The 18,505-nt window shown below is 48.1% G+C and overlaps 2 protein-coding genes across 3 annotated transcripts in view; both read left to right on the forward strand.

Annotated features, from left to right (window-relative positions):
* Positions 1 to 17,766, forward strand: part of FRMD4B (FERM domain containing 4B) — a 96,717-nt gene extending 78,951 nt beyond the window's left edge. The window contains exons 21-24 of the mRNA XM_080606459.1: positions 756 to 1,561; positions 2,091 to 2,223; positions 3,689 to 10,101; positions 17,240 to 17,766. Coding sequence (XP_080462585.1) covers positions 756 to 1,561; positions 2,091 to 2,223; positions 3,689 to 3,809 — 1,060 coding nt within the window. The 3' untranslated portion in view covers positions 3,810 to 10,101; positions 17,240 to 17,766. The remainder of the gene's footprint in view (positions 1 to 755; positions 1,562 to 2,090; positions 2,224 to 3,688; positions 10,102 to 17,239) is intronic.
* On the forward strand, positions 9,739 to 17,766 carry LMOD3 (leiomodin 3). 2 transcript variants are annotated; one of them, XM_080606461.1, is made up of 5 exons: positions 9,739 to 9,842; positions 9,991 to 10,101; positions 12,805 to 13,132; positions 14,557 to 15,930; positions 17,240 to 17,766. In XM_080606461.1, exons 3-5 carry the CDS (start codon positions 12,842 to 12,844, stop codon positions 17,264 to 17,266), a joined length of 1,692 nt encoding a protein of 563 aa, XP_080462587.1. In that variant the 5' UTR covers positions 9,739 to 9,842; positions 9,991 to 10,101; positions 12,805 to 12,841; the 3' UTR covers positions 17,267 to 17,766. The 2 variants fall into 2 exon arrangements, with proteins under 2 accessions (XP_080462587.1, XP_080462586.1); XM_080606460.1 differs by lacking the exons at positions 9,739 to 9,842; positions 9,991 to 10,101 and having other exon boundaries at positions 10,108 to 13,132.
* Positions 17,767 to 18,505: the final 739 nt, after the last annotated feature.

The following is an 18,505-nucleotide window of genomic DNA, read 5'->3' on the forward strand; positions in this document are numbered from 1 at the left end:
AATGCCTTTTCTGGATATTTGAGGCACAAGGTTGCTACCAGCCACCATCTTCTGGTACAGTTTTGCACCAGCTTTCTAACATGCAACTGAGAGCATTTGCAGGAATGTAAATGCTGGGCAGTAGCAGAAATAGTAGCACGCGCTGCTGCACTACTGGGTGTCTGCAAAGTTAGGAGTGAGATGGAAGGTGGCGTGCAAGCTTACAGATATCTTCTGTGGGTTAAGGTCCTCCAAGCCTCCTGAAAAGTAAGTGGCCAAGTAGAGGAGAAAGATCCAAATTGGTGCCCTTACTGTGGGAAGGAGAGGTGCTATAAATGTTAAAATGTTATGAAGAGCTTATGGTGTATTCAGCTCTGGTAACACAACTGTGGGACACAGAGCCACGGGAAACCCAGCTTCCTATGCTCTGATTCTTGCTCAGCTGCTTGTCTAGACATTGCATACTTAGACTGTGAGATCCCTCCTGTAAGTCATTGCAAAATGCGAGTTTGTGAGCATTGTTGCATATATCACTGTCACAGATTGCCTCGCTCACAGTGAAAATCTGAAAAATCTCCTGCTGTTGCAGCAAACGTAAAATTTAGCCAAGCTGAATTTCTTGCAATGCAGGTACTCTATGTGAGAAGGAAATGCTGGGTTTGTATTGTAATTGGCTGGGGAGGAAGCAAGCCTGATTTGCCCACACGTGCTCTGTCCAGCTCTCTGTATGTCTGCATGTGACTGCTTTTAACCAACCTATGTCTGTATTGTTTCAGGCCAGATGTTTCCCCACACCATTGCAGGCAGCGCAGTGGCAGTCTGGAGTCCCAAACTCACCTGCTGTCCGAGGCCCCCGCTGAAAAGACAGCCTTCTCCCTTTCAAAGTCCCAGCGAAGCAGCAGCACAGAGATCCTAGATGATGGATCATCCTACACTAGCCAGTCCAGTGCTGAATATTACTGCGTGACGCCTACACCCAATCCATATTATACTACTCAGACGCTTGACAACAGGACCAGGGGTCGAAGACGGTCAAAGAAACAAAATATTTCTGCTGCAAGTTCAGGAAGCATGCCAAATCTTGCCCAGAAGGATGTCCGGAATGGTGTCTACCACAAAAATCAGGAGCAGCCTTCCTCCAGTTACTATATTTCTGGATATTCCCCTTACACCGAATCTGACGTTTATTACAACGGAGGATATGTTTATGAGAGTGACACAGAGGGACAGTATAGTGTCAATCCTTCATGTCGCTCATCGGCACATTACGGATATGACCGTTACAGGGAATTCAGGTCTTACCATGAGGACGAAGTGGACAGAGTACCGCACAACCCGTATGCAACCCTAAGGCTTCCACGGAAGCAGGTTGCCAAAACGGAGCATATAACCAAAAACATTCACAAGGCCTTAGTAGCAGAGCATCTCCGTGGTTGGTACCAACGTGCCTCCAGTCAAAAGGAACAGGGTCATTGCCTGCAGGCAGGCTTTGAGTCTGACAGAGGATCTCAAAGGAGTTTGGGCCTTGCAGGTGTGCAGGTGCCGTGCTCTCCTAGCAGTCGTGTGTCATCTTTCTCTTCGGGTAATGTCCAATTTGTTCTATGCTAAGTGTTTTGTACATCCCTTCTGTGTATCAATTCTGCCCACTCAGTCAGCAGAGTATAAGCAAGGCTGAGAAGTAGATAAGGAACTGAACGGGGGTTTTTGTTCTTGTTCTGTGACTGGGAAGAGACTTACTTGTCTTCTATGGGTAAAAGTGCCTTTTAGTCTCTGTAAACGCGGTAGTTCAGAGAAGCACAGAGAGCAATACGTTTCAAACAGGCATGTTTACCAAGTAGAAGCCATGTACATGCAGTTGCTGTGATAGTGTCCAAAACACAGTACAATCAGCATCACTGAACAGTCCTTTTATAAAGAGATTCCCTCACTCTGAAATATCCCTGCAACAGCTTTCCTCCTCACAGTGCTTTTAAATAGCATTTTGAGTTTGCATTCTCTGCGTGTGTGTCCTGCAGAAACGCGTAGGGATTGCTAATGAGAACTGTCTCATTTGTCTCATCTGATTAGCTGCAGAAAGATCTAATTAGCTGTAACATTTTTTTGAATTCCAGCATCTTCTGCAAATACTGCTGGGAACTGGCGGAACCCACTTGCAATGGGACTTTCAGATTATGATACGTTATCTCATTCCTCTTTTGCCAGCTGTTATGGAAACACTTATGGCAACCTTCCTCTGCAAAGCAGGTGAGTAAAGTGTGTCCAGATTTTCTGTCCTTTCTCCCTCCTGCATTTTATAGGCTTCTAAAACATCTGAAGAAAGCAGCTTGATTTCAGGGGGCCAGGATGAAGAGTACTTATAAAATTGACTTAGTGAGGGTATCTTCTCCAGGTGGTGTAGATCAGCCTATAACTGTACCAGCAATATTCAAAGAAGGGGGAAGGAGGCATGCTAAAGGATGAACTCACCTGTGGCACAGGCTTTTCCTCCAGCTGATGCTGGACAGGCAGCTCCCGGCATGCTGGGCAGAGCACCCACTGAGCCCCCTTCCTCTCCCCACTGCGGCAGGAGGCCTCACCTGTGCCCAGCCAGCAGTGTGGCAGGGCACCGACCTGTTGTGTTTCTGATGCTATAGCTCCTGTGCCAATAAAAAAAAAAAAAATCAAACAAGTAAAGGCAGCACCTCTCTTTAATCACACATCACCCTGCTGCTGCTCAAAGGCAATACCGACATGGGTCATCCCGTTAATAAACCAAGCGCATCTTGCTTGGCAGAGCTCAGCCAGTGACCCCGGTGAGACTTGCTGCTCCTTGCAGCTGCGCTGGGTGTGGGGGCTTCCCTGAGGACTGCAAGGAGCCCAGGATCTCGCTTGGGCGTTGCAGAAGTGCATGCGAGACTCTTGCTGCTCCTGCTTCGTGTTTTCGGTCTCCCCTGGCTCTCGCACACCGGCTGTCACCAGCAAGATCAGAGGCCGCCTGTCCCGGGAACGGCTCTGCCCGCACAAATGCCATCCTGTCTAAGTGCTCTTATGCTAAGCCTAGCCAGCTGTAGTAAGTACTCCGCATGTGTGTGCCCAGCTTCATGTGTGGCTGCTTGCGCTTGCTGCCAGGCTGACCTGTGGGCAATGACCGAGTTTTTCATTTGTTTGTTTTAAAATGAGGATCTAGCAGAAGCTTTTGTATCGTTTCTAAGCTAAATGCCTTGGGCTTTTTGTTGGAGTGATCTAAAAGTTCTACAATAACAGTGTTTAAGACTACGGTTTCTACTAATTTCTTAACTTCCTATAACCGGGCTTTGAAAATTGCTTATTTTGGCAGACTTTTCTGTATGAGTGCTTTTTTACTATTAATTTCCCATGTTCTGAATCAGTAGGCCAATCATTCATCTGTTCTATTTTCTATTTTAACATGATTATGGCAAATGAGCAATCAGTATGTTCCAGAGTCTTGACAATTTTGAGTAGCTGAGATCCCGTTGCACGAATAGCCTAATTACAGCACAACACCTGGGTTTGTGTTTGGATCCAAATTTTGCTGGGGGTGTAAAATCACAGCAGCCAGCATTCCTTCTAGCCCAAGGGGGCCGCGTGAGTTCATGCTCGCCACGCTGAGGTGGGAGGGGGCTCCTCCTGTTTGTACATCCCCAAAGCAGAACTTGGGCGTTTGGGGGAGATCTCGGCTCCTGCTTATCCCTGATGCCATCTCTTGCAGAGCTTATGCAGAGACGAGCCAGCTGGGTGGTGATGAAGAGAACCAGTTGGAGGAAGACTTGCACAGCAACGAGCAAAGGTTATTCTGGCACGAGGATTCAAAGCCTGGGACGCTCGTGTAGACCGCCTGCAGCCCTGCATTCGTACCCTTGTGTGCCTTGCACAAAACGCTGTTACTCCGAAGGAGACCTCGGGGGCACCTTTGTGACCGAACAAAAAGGAGGTGTTCTGTTGCTGGGAAAGATGAAGTTCAGCATTACGAGGGACTATAGCAAAATGACAAAGTCTTACCAAGAATGGCGCTTCTTTCTGAATCCGGATAGCCTGAACGAGCAAGGGCAAGCCACGATGTAATCTACGACAAGATGCAGCACTTGGTTGAAGTATTTATATTCAGCAAGCACTTTTTTTGAAGATTGGAAGGTGTTGAAGGCAAACCTCAGAAAAAAAATGTGAAAAGGGAACTGTTACGGAAAAAACAGGAATTCTAGGAGCACAATTATGATGTCTGAAAGAAGAACAAATGGAAATTTCTTCTGCCATGGCTTATGATGACCTGGAAGGACTTTCATAAGCTTGTGAAGGATAGATACTGTGTGTGTGAATGAGGCAAAGGGTGATTTAATCAGTATTGGAACATTACTTGAAGGAAGGCTGGATTTTTTTTTATTATTCTTATGGAGGTTTGAATGAGTATATCCATTTTTGGGGTGTTGTTAAGAGTGTTTGTTAGCACCACAAACGAGTTCTGGAAAGAAAAGAATTTGCTGTCACAATATGTCATGTAAAACTCTAGGTGGTTGTGGATTTTGGAAACAGGAGTAAACTTTGAACTCCTTTCCATGATAAAGTGTAATTAATAACCTCACACTTATCGACCTTTCCATGGTACAACTTCACTGTGCAGAGGAGCAGGCAAATTTTCACAGTGGCTGCGTAGTGTTCGTTGGGTGACAGTTACGTTTTGCTCTGCCGTAGGGAACTGAGGATCGGAAATGGAGAGTTGCAGTTACCACAGGATGAACAACTCGATTGTAATGGCCAGTATTTTAAGGTGGATGCAAACATAAACAGCCAAGTGGGTGCCTTAAAATGAGGGGCATTAGAATTGTACCACGAGTCATCTGAACTGCCAGGTGCGTTGCAAAGTCACTGAGTGACTAGAACAGCATCTTTGCAAAACCATTTATTCAGAAAAAAAGTGCGACTGCAGTCTTGATCTAAGAGGGATAAACCTACCTCATGTCATCCATCTGTAGGAACAAATTAGCATGGGTTCTCTTGCGTGATTTATGACGACTCATTTGCATACTGTAAAATCTCTCTCGTGTCTCAGCTGTACTGTGCTTCAGGATCCCATAAAATGGTGCTCTTTTTTCTTTTATACAAAAGATTAGTAACCCCTTGTTCATATTGTGAATAGAAAAGTTTCTGATAAACTTTTTTGGACGTTTTTTACCAATATTCCAGAGCATGTAATATATACAGAAGGACACACTTGTTAAGCTGGTACTTAGTCGTTTGTATTATTAGAGTCGCAATTTGGAATTAAACGAACAAAAACAAAATAAATAACTTATTTCCTTGGTTTTGCATATTTGTATAGCCTTCTAGAAATGCGAAAGCTCTTTTTTGCTTATTCTTTTACTACTCATGATTTTCTAGACCTATTATTTTGTATAGGTCAATAAACTGAAAAGTGTGCTACCAAAACCACTTCAGCATTCCTCCTATTTCTACTTGAGTGCTTGGAAAAGTGCAGCGTGTTATTTCAAGGCTTGAAACTAAGATAGGGTGAATCACCACGGTCTGATTTCTTTTGGACTGCGCAGGATCAGGGTTGTCACTGAGGGTCAGTGGCCGTGGTCCCCTTGCAGATCAGCCCATTTGGGGCAGGGGAGCTGGCAGAGGCTGCCCTATTGCTGGGGAACGCTTGCCCCAGACAGATCAGACACTTGGAGAACGTGTCTGTAAGTCTGAATTTCTGGCGGTGCAACGGGAGGAGGCGCGTTTACAGAAAATGCAAAGAGTAATTTGTTAGTTCCTGGGTTTTGTGTTGTCCATAAGCTTAACCAGCTCTGAATTTCGTCTTTATTTCAAGGTTGCTGGTGGAAACATTTATTAAGAAGGATTTGTATAGGTGACCACTAAAAATATTCACACTTCGTTGTATTTTACCACTTCTCCAAATAGTTTTGGAGGCTTGTCTGTTGGCACGTTCTCTGTTCATTGACCGCGTGCTTGCTCACACCGCTGTTGCAAAACATCGGTGTTCGTGACAGGCAGCTGCGTGGTTCGAAGTCCAGTGCCCCACGCAGAGCCGGTGCTATCACTACCCCTTGGCAATTATTTATCATCACTCTCAAAGGTTTTCATTTAAAAAGGGAAATGAGGTGTATGACAAGACCCGTGCCCCGTTTAAGGCATTGTTTATGTCCCCGTATTTCGGTGCTGTGGCCATTGCGTTGTGCGCTGGCTCTTCCCTCCCCGCTCAGGCCTGAGCTCAGCCTGACGCATCCTTGTCGGCACAACGCTGGCACCCGGCCTTGGGGCTGTTCCGACAGGACCGGGATGATTTAGGATGATTTTGGATGGGCGTGTTGAGAACGTGGGAACTTTGGGTGGCTTCAAGTGGAGCCCAGTTTGCTCTCCTGGGGAATTTGGGGCATGAAACATCCAGGGCTGGATTTCAGACACTGCCTGTCTTGGAGGGGGATGAGCAGGAGGGTGTGGGTCCCATGGGACCCCCCTGCCCATCGCCCACCAGGGAGCTGGGGCTGCTCCATGGCCGAGGCACTGCTTGGACAGCTCCTGATGGCTCCAGTTGCTGCCCAGGTCCTTTTTTATTAAGCACAGCTCCTGGCCTGCTGCTGGGCTCTGCCTCCTGTCACCCTGCAGCTTCTTGTGGCGGCGAGCTGCGTTTCTGGAGCGATGCTTTGGTGCTCGTGCGTGACAGTTCGTGGAGACCAGGTCTGTATAGTGCAGCTGAAGAGGTAATAAAGACATGGTTGCGATTGTTATCGTATTTGTTCAAAACTCAAATACAAATTACCTGTGCTTGTTTGACTTGCTACCTCAGCACTGTTCACAGCTGTTCAGACTTTTCCGCAGGCTTTCACCAGGATCAGGGAGGCCATCTAGTGACCAACCGGCATCACTGAAGAGAGGAGCCCTCCGGCCTCAGACTCACCTGAAACCCTCTCTGCCTCTTCCACTTTGAAGAAATACCTAGGAATTTGTATTTGCCATGATCCAGAACAAAGCCAAGACACAAACGACGTGAAACACCAAGGTAAAAAAAAAAAAGCACAGACCCCCGGGGTTCAATTTTACAGCGGCACAAAGGCCTCTCCTCTAAAACAGGTGGAAGATGCCACTGTTGAGATGAGAGCAAGGAGGGGAAACAGCAACTGCACAACACCACGCATGGTGGGGCACTTCTGAGTGCTTTTTAGGTGATAATGGGTGAAGAAGAAAAACGGGTCCTTGCCAAGAATCCTCAAAAAGGCAATAGGACTAAAATAAGCAAGGTCTGATGCTTTTAATTGCTGCCAGCTTTTTCTATGCTGTTTTCAATGGCAATACTGGGATGTGGCGTTACCATGGGTCCTGGGGCAGGCTGGGCTCTGTAACCCCCCTGGCACAGCAGGACAGGGCTCTGGTTAGGAGCCCCCTTGCCCAGCACAGGCAAAATTTGCTTTACCACAGCAAATCTTTAACGTGCACCCAAGTGTGTTGATGTGAAATTTGCTGCCCAACGTGACTTTGTGCAGGATGTGACATGCAGGTTTCTGCTGAGAGCTGGTTTATGATCGATCTTGGACTTGTTCAGCTTAAAAAGGAGACACTGCAGCAAAGCTGTGCAGCTCCTGGGCAGATCAGAAACCTCCGGCGTGGCCCAGAGAGTGCCAGTGTTGGTAGAGAGCCCTGTGAAGGCTGAAGGTTTGCTCCATCTCCTGGGCTTTGGGAATAATGCAAGAGAGCTGCTTGAGCAGGCGGCTTCTGGGTAAGTTACCACCTCTCTGAGAAAGGTTTCTGCTTCCTCCACCGTTCTTCAATCTACTTTATTCTTTCCTATTATGTTTAATACGTTTCTAGGGCAGAAAGCTAAGAGGGCCTCGCACAAGTGTTGAAATCTGTCAAGTTAAAGCAAATAGGAGCAGTCTTACTTGTGTCATTTTATTTAATGGTTAATTAACTTAAGTATAATCATCTGCTTTCCATATTTTTATTTCTCTGGGATCCTGCGCTAGGGGGAAAATTCCACAAAACTTCCAAGAAAGGAATGTTCTTATCTCACTGGTAACAGAAAACTCGTGGAGTGGCTTTCAGATTATTTTGGACGCTTCTTGCAGCTGTTTGAGATAAGCATGGCGGGGACAAAAAAAGTAGTCTTGTTTTATTTTGCAAATGTGTGAAGACACACACAGTTCTATGTGCTTGTTCTCATCGTGCTCCACTGGCCACCGTGTCTTGTCTCTCTCTTGTCTGCGCCCATCTTGCGTCTGGGTTTTCAGACCCAAGTGGGGCTGAGCTTCCCAAAACCATTCCCTGTCACCAGACACTGCTGTGATGCAGGGCCCCACCACCGGGTAGGGATGGTGACATCCTGATGTGCTGCCTCCTGCCCTCTCTAGCAAGACTTTCCCTTCTCAGCTGCTGGATGTGGATTCGGGACCACAAGGGTCATCTCCCAGGGCAGGATTTGTCATCGAAGACTGCTACCCAGAGCGCCAACTGCAAGTAAATCTGATGTGACATTTCCTGCTTGGAAGGAGGGATGGCGAGCAATTGGTGCTGGCAGCACAAGAGGAGACAGAGATAGCAGGGCCTTTGAGAGAGAGTGATGAAACCTTTAGCCAAGGAGAAGCTCCTTGTCCTCCATCCAACTTGGTTATCCTTGTCGCCGTAAATCCTTCAGCAAGTTCTTGACGGTGGAGGGATGTGCTCCCTCTCCCAGGGCATCTCCTGCCCGGCTCGGGCGCAGCAGGCATGAGTCTCCATTTATATTTAATCATTAGGGTGTCATCGAAGAGCCGCAGGCGGAGAAAGGTTTGCAGCCAGCAGGGGCTCAGCTGGAGTAACTCGAGAAGAAGCCTCCCACCTGTTCCTGGTCGGAGGTTAGGGCAGGACGAGCCCCGTACGTACATGCTGAAATCATCACGTAGCCGTGCCGGCAGCGTTGCCAGTGGGCACGTTTTGATGGCAGGATGATACAGGGCACAAGGCGTACGCTGTAAAATAAAGATACACCCCAGTGTTTGAAGGGCGACATTGCTACCTAGAATGACTCAAATTTTCGATACCTGATCTGCTGGCTCAGTGATTTTTTCGTTGTCTGGTTTGTGTTGAACAGAATTTGATTTACTCGTGGAGATGGCTCATTGGAAAGGTTGTGATGATGATAGTCACTCCTCCGAGCATCCTTGGAGTCCTGTTATTACAGTTCTGATTGGGTAGCACTGGCGTGCACCGGTTAGAGGAAAATCACAAATTTGGCTAAAAAAGGGAGAGGACATTAAAAAATGTAATTCTAGCTACTGGCTTTAGCGTGGGGCTTTTGTCACTCTTGAGGCTCTGCCATGCAAAGTCTTTGAATTGGTCCCTGTCCCTGCTGCTCCCCCTCAGCCCCCGCTTCGCCCCAGGGCTCCACTTTGCAGCTCCCTCTCAAGCAGCTTGGGCAAATACCTCGAAAGTCAGACGTTCTCATTCCATGTAAGCAGCAAACTTCTTCTGATATATATCTCTCTAACAGCTTGGAGGTGTGGTGGGTGTTTTTCCCCTCCCAAGATGTTCCCTGCTGGTTTTCCCACAGGGTGTCTCCCTGCGATTGTACTCGTTACTCGGTGGTTGTTATTGTTACGATCCCCATCATCTGACCCGTTATAATCCCATATTGCGTTACAGAGGATTGCTGAGCATACTTGGTGTATGCCTCTCTTGGTCAATTTTAGCCTGTCCCATCGAGCCTACAAGGTTCTTACAAGTGGTGCACGGTTATGTTACACAGGCACATTCCCTGACTTTTATCCAGTTACTGCCTTGGCTCTTGGAGATGGCATGGATTGGTAGGAAAGGGAAAGAGATGTGTGGGTTTTATCAGCAAAAAAAGGAAAGCCAGGATTACAGGAATTCCTCTCAAGTATTTGGCATCAGTATGTGTTCCTCAATTACCTTAAAAATAGAATAAATTTTAGGCACTTTAAGCATACTTTGACAGTCTGCTTAGGGTCAAATTGTGATGCAGGAGTTGACCCCTCCTGACATTTGAGTTAAAAACTTGTCAACCCTTTTGTTTTCAAGACAGGTCGGAAACTTTGAAGAAGGCACACAAGATGAAGAAGAGAAAAATTATTTAAGTAGGGCAATGCTGCACTACAGCCTGCTGGGTTTCATGCCAGACCTCATCCTCATGTAAGTACTTGCCTTAGGAACAGCAAGCAGTAAGTACGAATTGTGCATTAACAAAGCAGACTTTTTTTTTCTATCAGCACAGTAAGAGTTTGCTCCTAAACTGCTATTATTTAACACTTCTGAAGTAAGCAGAATTGGAGGAGGAGTTCCTAAGCAGGAATTTGGAGCTCCTTCCCGTAGCGATGGCTGCAGGTGCCGCCTGTCTCCTGCTCACGTTTGTGAGCTGCTGGCAGAGCCCGGTGCCACCCGGTAGCCGAGCATCTCGCGCAGCGGCTCATTAGCGCTGGGATTCTTGAGCAAGTGTCAAATTGCCATGAAGATAACGAGGCTGCCGATGGCAGTGGCATTCCTGTCGCATCAAAGGTGGAGGTATTAGTCAGGATTTTTGGAAAGCTCTCATGGAGGTGCCTGCAAACGTTATTGGGAAGAAGATGGGGGTTTTACCTTGGAAATGACCCCTAGATTTGGCCAGAAGAGTGCCTGCAGCCCGGTGGTGTCCCCTGCTGCCTCAACGTGCCGTTTCCAGTGTACCCAAACACTAAGCAACGTGTTAGAAAAGGAAGTGAATCCTGTACTCGATGTAATTTATGGAGGAGACCTAAGGTAGGCAAAATGTGATACCCACCTTGGAAATCTGCGGGATTAGCACCCGTGCCACTGGGAGAGGTGTCAGCGGGCGGCCCTTCGCTCTGCATCCCACGGAGGAGGCATCGCTCCCGGAGGTGTAGTGTTTCCTAATCACGGTATCGACAAATGATATATTTCTACTTAAAGACAGCTTGCTTTTTAAATCTGTGATGGTGTTCTCAGTATCCTTGTTTTCCATCTTGAGAGGACTTCTTGGGTTTGACCGTACTTAACTTAGCAGATCTGGCGAGCCCACGGCCCAAGATGGCCTGGCTGAGGATCACGGAAATTTAAGAAGGTGGCCAGGGGCTTTATTTACAGTCAAGAAATTAGCAAGCGATTTGTAACCACTGAATAGACAGCTTCTGTGACCCAAACAGCATCGTTTGGGGGAATAACATACCGGCTACAGAAGAACATTGATTTATTTGATAACATCAGGAAACCATTTATGGGCTCCATTATGGACAGCAATTGCTGGGGGTTAAAGCTGCTAAACCAGATAGATTGATGTGCGGGTCTGCTGTTGTGCTTGCTACTGCATAATGTAAAATAAGGATGGGCCCTGAAATACCAAAGGGGCAAACAGAAGCATTATGTCCTTGGCTTGGTTTGTTGATGTTTTTTTTAACCATTTATTTCATTCTTAAAATGTTGTCCTCTTTGCAGCAGCGTAGCGACGTTAGTTGCATGAGGACCTTTGGGTTGCGGCTTTTTAATAGAGGTTAATAGGGCTTTTAACACCATGGTTCTCGTTACAAAACTCAGAGGCCCCATCACACGGGGATGGTTTTGCTGCTGGCAGACTCCAGCAGAGCACGGCTGGGGCTGCAGCGAGGGCGGCTTCGGGCTCACTGGGACCTGGTTCCACAGCCCCTTGTCCGTGGCTTCTTCCCTGTGAAAGAAGCATTCGCAGCTGCAAGGCGAGGATCTGGCTTGATCCCTCCTGCAAAGACCAGCTAAAATTATGAAGGGAAATCTTCCTGAGCTGTGGCATGCCGAAATTTTATCGTAGTAGAAAAGTCGCCCACCCGCGCTACTCTGCTTTTACAAAGCAACCGTGAGCACAGTGGTGTCAGAGATGGGGCTTTCTGGTTTGCCACACAGATGTAGGAGCCGATAAAGTATCCTAAAGAAATGAGGAGGTAGTTTTCAGCTGGAACAGACGCTTAATGAAACAAAGGATTTCGAATAATCTTGTACAGTTACATCAACTAAATACTAGCCAAGTGAATCAAAGTAAATTAGTTGCTTACTGATTTGGTAAATAAAAAAAATAAATGGTAGGAGAAGGGTGAAGCTGAGGTGACTTTTCAGCCAGGGCCTGGTGAGAGTGCAAGTAACAGCCATGGCAGAGATGGGCCAGGGGGATGTATGGAACCGGGAACCGGCATCACCCCTGGGCGTGGGCAGGACGCGCTGTGCTGGGGGAGCTGCTCCGGGCAAACCCTCGCTGTGGGAGCAGGGCTGGGGCCCCCTCCCCATGTGGACGCAGTGTGCTTTGTACCGACTGCTCGCTGCCTCTTCCCAGCTCAGGTGGTTTTATCTTAACCAGGATCTGGCATCTGGCAGAGCTCTTAAGTCGTGCGACAGGTGACCTCGCACCGACCCCCTGCACTGTTCAGGTTTTAAGACCTCACTAAAGGTGGTAAAATCCCCCGCTGCCTGCGGGTTTGAGATATTAGCGACACGATGGATGCGGACACCTCGTGCTGGTTCTTCCCTCGGCACAGAAGGTCCCCCGAGCACCTCGCAGGCGCTGTTAACTCCCTCCATCGGCGGGGGCGATTCCCGCACACGGCGGCCATCTCCTGCGGGTGTCCATGGGGGACGCACCAGCTGCACCGAAATGTCAGAAGGGTTTGCGCAGCTGACACGTTGCTGAAAATGGAGCGTGGCAGCGTCTCCATAAATTCTCTTCGTCCAGCCAAGTGCAGCTTAATATAGCCTTAGCCGCGCGTCTGCTGCACTGAGCCCGGGAGCTGCGGCTGCTCGTGACCAAAACACGAAGTTGTCGATTCAACCGAATGAGCTCCTCCTAGGAAAATAATCTTTAAAATTAATCTTTCTCTTTAGTTTTAATAAATAGTAGAGGAAGGAGAGAAGAGCAAACATGTCTGAACACAGCCAAGCCTCTGACGAAGATGTGTCCCCTGAGGACATCGATGAAGACGAAATCCTGGCAAACCTGTCCCCTGAGGAGCTGAAGGAGCTGCAGTGCGAGATGGAGGTGATGGCCCCGGACCCCGAGGTCCCGACGGGGATGATACAGAGGGATCAGACGGAGAAACCCCCGACGGGGAGCTTCGACCACAGGTCGCTGGTGGACTACCTGTACTGGCAGAAGGCGTCCCGACGCATGCTCGAGGACGAGAGAGTTCCCGTCACCCTCTTGCCCTCTGAGGTAATGAGCAAAAAATCGCAAATATTTGTCATGCATCTGCTATGGGATCTGTTTTATAGCTTTAATACCTTAATCCACCCCCGCTTTCATTCTCTATGTAAGGTACGTTATGAACTATGAATTCAAATGCTCCCTGAAAGCCTCAGTAATGTCAGGATCCAGCTTGGACTGGTGTCAGGGTTTGAATTTTTTTTAAATGTTTTTCCTCCTTTACTTATGCTTTTTAACACAAGAAAATCCTAATTCTGTTTCAGTAAAGCAAACCTCTGAGAAACTACCAGATAGTCAGTCTGGAAGATGTAACTCTGGTTTGTTTGGCTTTGCATATTGAACAACACTATTGTGCTTTTCCACAGAAGATTTAGTCTAATGAACATGATTAATGCAATAGTTGATAGAATTTAATGCCGCATTGGGGAAAAAAATCCCATAATGTATTTTAACAATGTGAAATTTCACTGAAGACCAAGCATGAAAACTGCATGAACTGGTCCCACCCTTTTCAATATAGTACTTAACTTTTATTCGAAGTCATGGGGCAGTAGAATAAAAGTAAGGTCATACTTTGATATTTTACAGGACAGGGCCACCACAAACTCCGAGTTATCATCCTCAGGTTTTGAGGTCTACTTTGGCGGCTGCTGACACTTACGGCCCGGAGGAGCTGCCTCTGGTGCGATGCAGACCTCGGTGCTGGGGTGCTCCTCAGAAAAGGGGAAAAACCTTAAAAAATCTCATCGAGGAGGGGATGTGGAGTGGGTGGAAGCTTGCAGCTGACTTTAGTTTGATGCTAAGAGCACTGCTGCCTTGTGACAGCTGTGTGCAGAGGCCAGTTTCCCATCTCTGGGCTTGGGATGAAGCTGAGCTAACATTTTGCTTTATCTCGGGGACTGCTTCTGTGACGGCAGTTGTTCCACACGGGTACCCGAGCACGTGGCCTCGCTGCCTCGCGTGCTGGGCGGGCATGTTGCGGTCATGGTGCGCCCTCTTCCCCCTCTCTTAGGCTGAGCACACGGTGAGCGCTTCGTGCAGGTTTCCAGTGCTTTGAGGCACGTGAAACAAACTTTCTTGTCAAGAAAATGATAAAAATCACACAAAATCCAGAGGTGGAATAGGATCAGAGGTCCTTGATCCGCAGAAGGGTTTCGGGACCACCTTAACATAGCATTAGGTACATCCAGGGTTTAATGCTCGGTGTTCTTAATGGGCAGAGATGGGACACTGCCTACAGCCACTTTCAGAGCCATCGTTCCTTCGGTCCCAAGCAAGCCAGCACACCATGAGGTACCGGCAATGACGCTTTTAATTATTATTCTATAATGGCCATAGAGGTATATAAACCCATTGGTTGCATTTTTGTTTTGGGACAAAGTTAACGAACCAAAGCCTCATTGGGTCACTTCAGCTGTTTCTCTCTTCCGCAGAGGAGCGCTGCGGGGACGGGAGGCGGCGCGGCTGGCAGCGGCGAGGCGGGCGGCAGGAGCGGGCCAGAAGCCGAGGGAAAGGAAAGGCACTACAGGAACAAGTGCTTGGCCAGCTCGGGAACACAGCTTGGAGAGGCAAACAAGGGTGGAAGCGATAAGGAAGCAGAGGAGGAAGTGGAGGAGGAGGAGGAGGAGGAGGAGGAAGATGAGGAGGAGGAGGAAGAAGAGGGTGATGAGAGTGAATCAGAAACAAAGGAAACTTGCACCCATGAAAACCATCGCAGTGATCAGACAAGTGAGGAATCAGGTAGAGAATCAGGGGAAACGACAGAAAAGCCAGGTGAAAATGAAAAGAAAATATCAAAGTTAAACATCCCTAAGAAGTTGGCGCTGGATACCAGCTTCTTGAAGCTAAGTGCCAGGCCCTCAGGAAACCAAACCAACTTAGAAGAGAGCTTGGAGAAAGTCCGAAAAAACAATCCGGACATGAAGGAGCTCAACCTGAACAACATAGAAAACATCCCCAAAGAAATGCTGATAGACTTCGTCAACGCGATGAAAAAGAATAAGAACATAAAAACGTTCAGCTTGGCCAACGTGGGAGCCGACGACAACGTCGCCTTCGCGCTGGCCAACATGCTGCGCGAGAACAGGAGCATCACCACGCTCAACATCGACTCCAACTTTATCTCTGGCAAAGGCGTCGTGGCCATCATGAGGTGCCTGCAGTACAACGAGACGCTGACGGAGCTCCGCTTCCACAACCAGAGGAGCATGCTGGGCCACCAGGCCGAGATGGAAATCGCCAGGCTGCTGAAAGCCAACGCCACCCTCCTGAAGATGGGCTACCACTTCGAGCTGCCGGGGCCCAGGATGGTGGTGACCAACCTGCTGAGCAGGAACCTGGACAAGCAGAGGCAGAAGAGGCAGGAGGAGCAGAGGCAGCAGCAGAGGAAAGAGCAGAGGGAGCTGATAGCCATGCTGGAAAACGGACTGGGCTTGCCGCCGGGGATGTGGGAAATGCTGGGGGGAGCGCTGCCCGAGCCCAGCATGCGTGAAGCCCCCCCAGCACCCAAGCCCCCCATGCCCCCCTCCATGCCCCAGAGCCGAGGGAGGGAGAGCACGAGGCCGGAGGCCCCTGAGGAGCCTCACAGAGCCAAGCCCGTCAGCTTCAGGGTGGTCAAGCTGAAAAAGGTGCAGCGCAAGCCCGCCGTGCCCGAGTACGTGGAGCCCGCCGAGAAAACCAACCTCAAGGACGTGATCAAAACGCTGAAGCCGATCCCCAGGAGACGGCCACCTCCCCTCGTCGAAATAACCCCGAGGGATCAGCTGCTGAACGACATCCGCCAGAGCAACGTCGCTTATCTCAAACCGGTGAGCGTTTAGCCGTGGGGGGTCTTGGAAACGCACCCCCAGGCGATGTGCAGCTGGATTTGGCACCGTGCTGCCATCCCCAGGGGCAGGGGTTGGTTGTGATGAGCTTTGGTTTGCACGGCGGAAGGGCAGCATCTGCTGGAGATGCCACCGCGCTCTCATGTTTTGCTTGCCCCATCATAGGGCAAACATGCAAATAAACACGGAAAGAAAAGTGAAACGTCAACGATAGTGTGGGATTTTAACCTCTTGTTCCACAATTGTAGAGTTAAAAGAGAGGAAATTCAGTCGGGGCAAACAAAGGGGCATTGGGTACAGCTGCAGGCCCGCCTTTGGCTGGATGCTTTCAGCAAAATTGAGCTTTGGTGTGGGGGGCATTCAAAGTTTTTAAGTTATTTTCTTCCTATAAGCAGTCCTTTTCTAGCAGTGATGCTGCAACGACCCTTCTACAACATTTTTCCGTGTCTGAGCCTCTGCCTTGCTTTTTGAAGCCTAGCAGCAGGATGGGTGGAAGGTGTTTTTTCTTGAGTGCCTAAATGTGTAACACATTTTTACAGCTGTGTAAAAGCATTTCAGATAAACAGTCGGTCCTGTCCAATACTGATTTTCTGCAAAAGGCACAAGTTATGTTTGTTGTTGTTGTTGCTCTAACCACCAGTTTTAAATGTCGTTAATAAGCTGCTGAAAAGCAGGAGGATGAGGGCCAGATTCAGCTGCAGCACACAGATGTGCCCATGCTGCAAGCGAGCCCAGGTGCGCATGCACACACACACACACACACACTTTGCTTTCATTTATGTCTGTGCCGAAGTAATGATTGCTGGCCGAGCCAGGAGCCATGTCCTGGTGCCTCAGATCACCCGGAAAGAGGAAACAACAGAGACTTGTACTGATTCTTATTTTTATTTTATTTTTTGATCCACCTGGCATCAGGCCACATGGGTTGGATCTGGGGCGTTAGGGTTTTAATCCCATCTGCCTGTGTCATTTTGGTAACTGCCTTTTTTTTTTTTTTTGGCCTTGATGTCCTCAGCTTCACAGGGAGGTTTTACTGCCTGAGCCGATCTGGCCTCCGTGGGGAGGCTCGCTGCCTGCACAGGGATTTCCTGGGCGTTAAGCATTGCAGACAGCAAATGGGGAACTACAAACAAAACCTAATTCCTGACCAGATCCCCCTAGTGCTCTTAATTGTTGCATTTTTGATCCTTTCCCAGTTTCTGAAGGATTGTAGGTTTATGTAAAACTAAACTAGTTTGGGAAATAGGACTGAGAAATTCCCTCCTAATATTTCTTTATTGTCCTTGTCCAGGTGCCATTACCAAAGCAGCTGGAGTGAGACCAGACTGACCCAAAGAAACCAACTTGGAATAAAGACTAGTCAAGTTTCGCTTACAATTGTTTCGGCAGAAGTTTTCTGCAGAACCCAGGTGGTGTATATGAATGACTCTTTGGGAACAAAGATATGCACTTTTTAAAGAGTGATGAAAAAGGCTGGCATGGGAAAAATCAGTGCTAAGGTTTTCCATCAGGTATCAAACAATCCCAGTGCCATCTGCCTGCCAAATGGATTCAAGGCTCCAGTTTGTTGTGGGAGGATTTTCTCAGAGACATCAATAACCTTAAGTCTTTCTAGTTTTTCAGTAAACTGTTTTGCTTCCATGTTGTCCTTCTGCTGTCAGATTCTGCAGGAACATGCTGTGCTTTAGCTTATCTTTCTTTTCACACACATGCTCCTCGATTATTTTCTTGTCCATGAGAAATGCATTTGGTTTCCATGTATACAGCTTTATTTTTTAGGCTAAGGAAATGGAAATGAAATAAAAGCTCTATCCATAAGAAGCGTGCAGCACTTCCATGGCTAGCAAGAGGCCTGCAGAACAGAAAGGCTGCTCTGGTGCATCCAGCAGCTCCGCGTGATGGTTTCAGGCTGGTGCATTTCGGAACGGTTTAGTTGGTTTTGTACCTGATGGACGTGTAAAAGACAACGCCACGCGCTGCTTTGAGAACTGTAATCTTCACTCCTTGTGATTGCCTGTAGCTCTTCACAGCGGTGCTCCGGCAGCCGAATCCCAGTCCCACCCCACAGCTATTATTACAGCCCTTTGGAATCACTAACGTTCAGGACCTCTTTGAATCCAAGGTAGTCTCCATTGGCATTGGGTCAAGTTTTCTTTCCTTCTTGTCCTTTTTGCATCTTTCAAGGGATCTCTTTCAAATCTGTCTTCTTCCAAACTCGTAACGTGTCTCAGCTGTACTCCTGCCTGCAGCTGTAATGCCCCCCACCTGGGAAATCTGGTTAATTTATTATGTAAGACATACTAAGCAGTTTTTAAAAAACACAGAAGGAGGGAGGGAAAGCTGCTTCTGCACAGCAGAGGCATAAAAAAGGAAGTACCATTTTCATTGCACCTGTTTTTGGCACCCCTCTTTTTGTAAAGGCCAGGAAGTGGGGAACAGGGCTGCCCAGGGCTGCCCTGCTGCCCTTGAGAAGCAGGCCCTCAAATGAAGCACTACAGGTGCTTCAGCCAGGAACAGCCCAAGCAGCAGCGCAGAGCTGGCATATATTACGAAGGTA

This window comes from Anser brachyrhynchus (genome assembly GCF_964034855.1).
Source record: "Anser brachyrhynchus genome assembly, chromosome: 10".
Lineage (NCBI taxonomy): Eukaryota > Metazoa > Chordata > Aves > Anseriformes > Anatidae > Anser > Anser brachyrhynchus.

Excerpts from the sequence above, each read along its gene's own strand:
- LMOD3 (XM_080606461.1), top strand. The coding sequence starts at position 12,842 with ATGTCTGAACACAGCCAAGCCTCTGACGAAGATGTGTCCCCTGAGGAC. Across the intron at positions 13,133-14,556 it reads TCACCCTCTTGCCCTCTGAG|AGGAGCGCTGCGGGGACGGG; the intron begins GTAATGAGCAAA and ends TCTCTTCCGCAG. Across the intron at positions 15,931-17,239 it reads ACGTCGCTTATCTCAAACCG|GTGCCATTACCAAAGCAGCT; the intron begins GTGAGCGTTTAG and ends GTCCTTGTCCAG.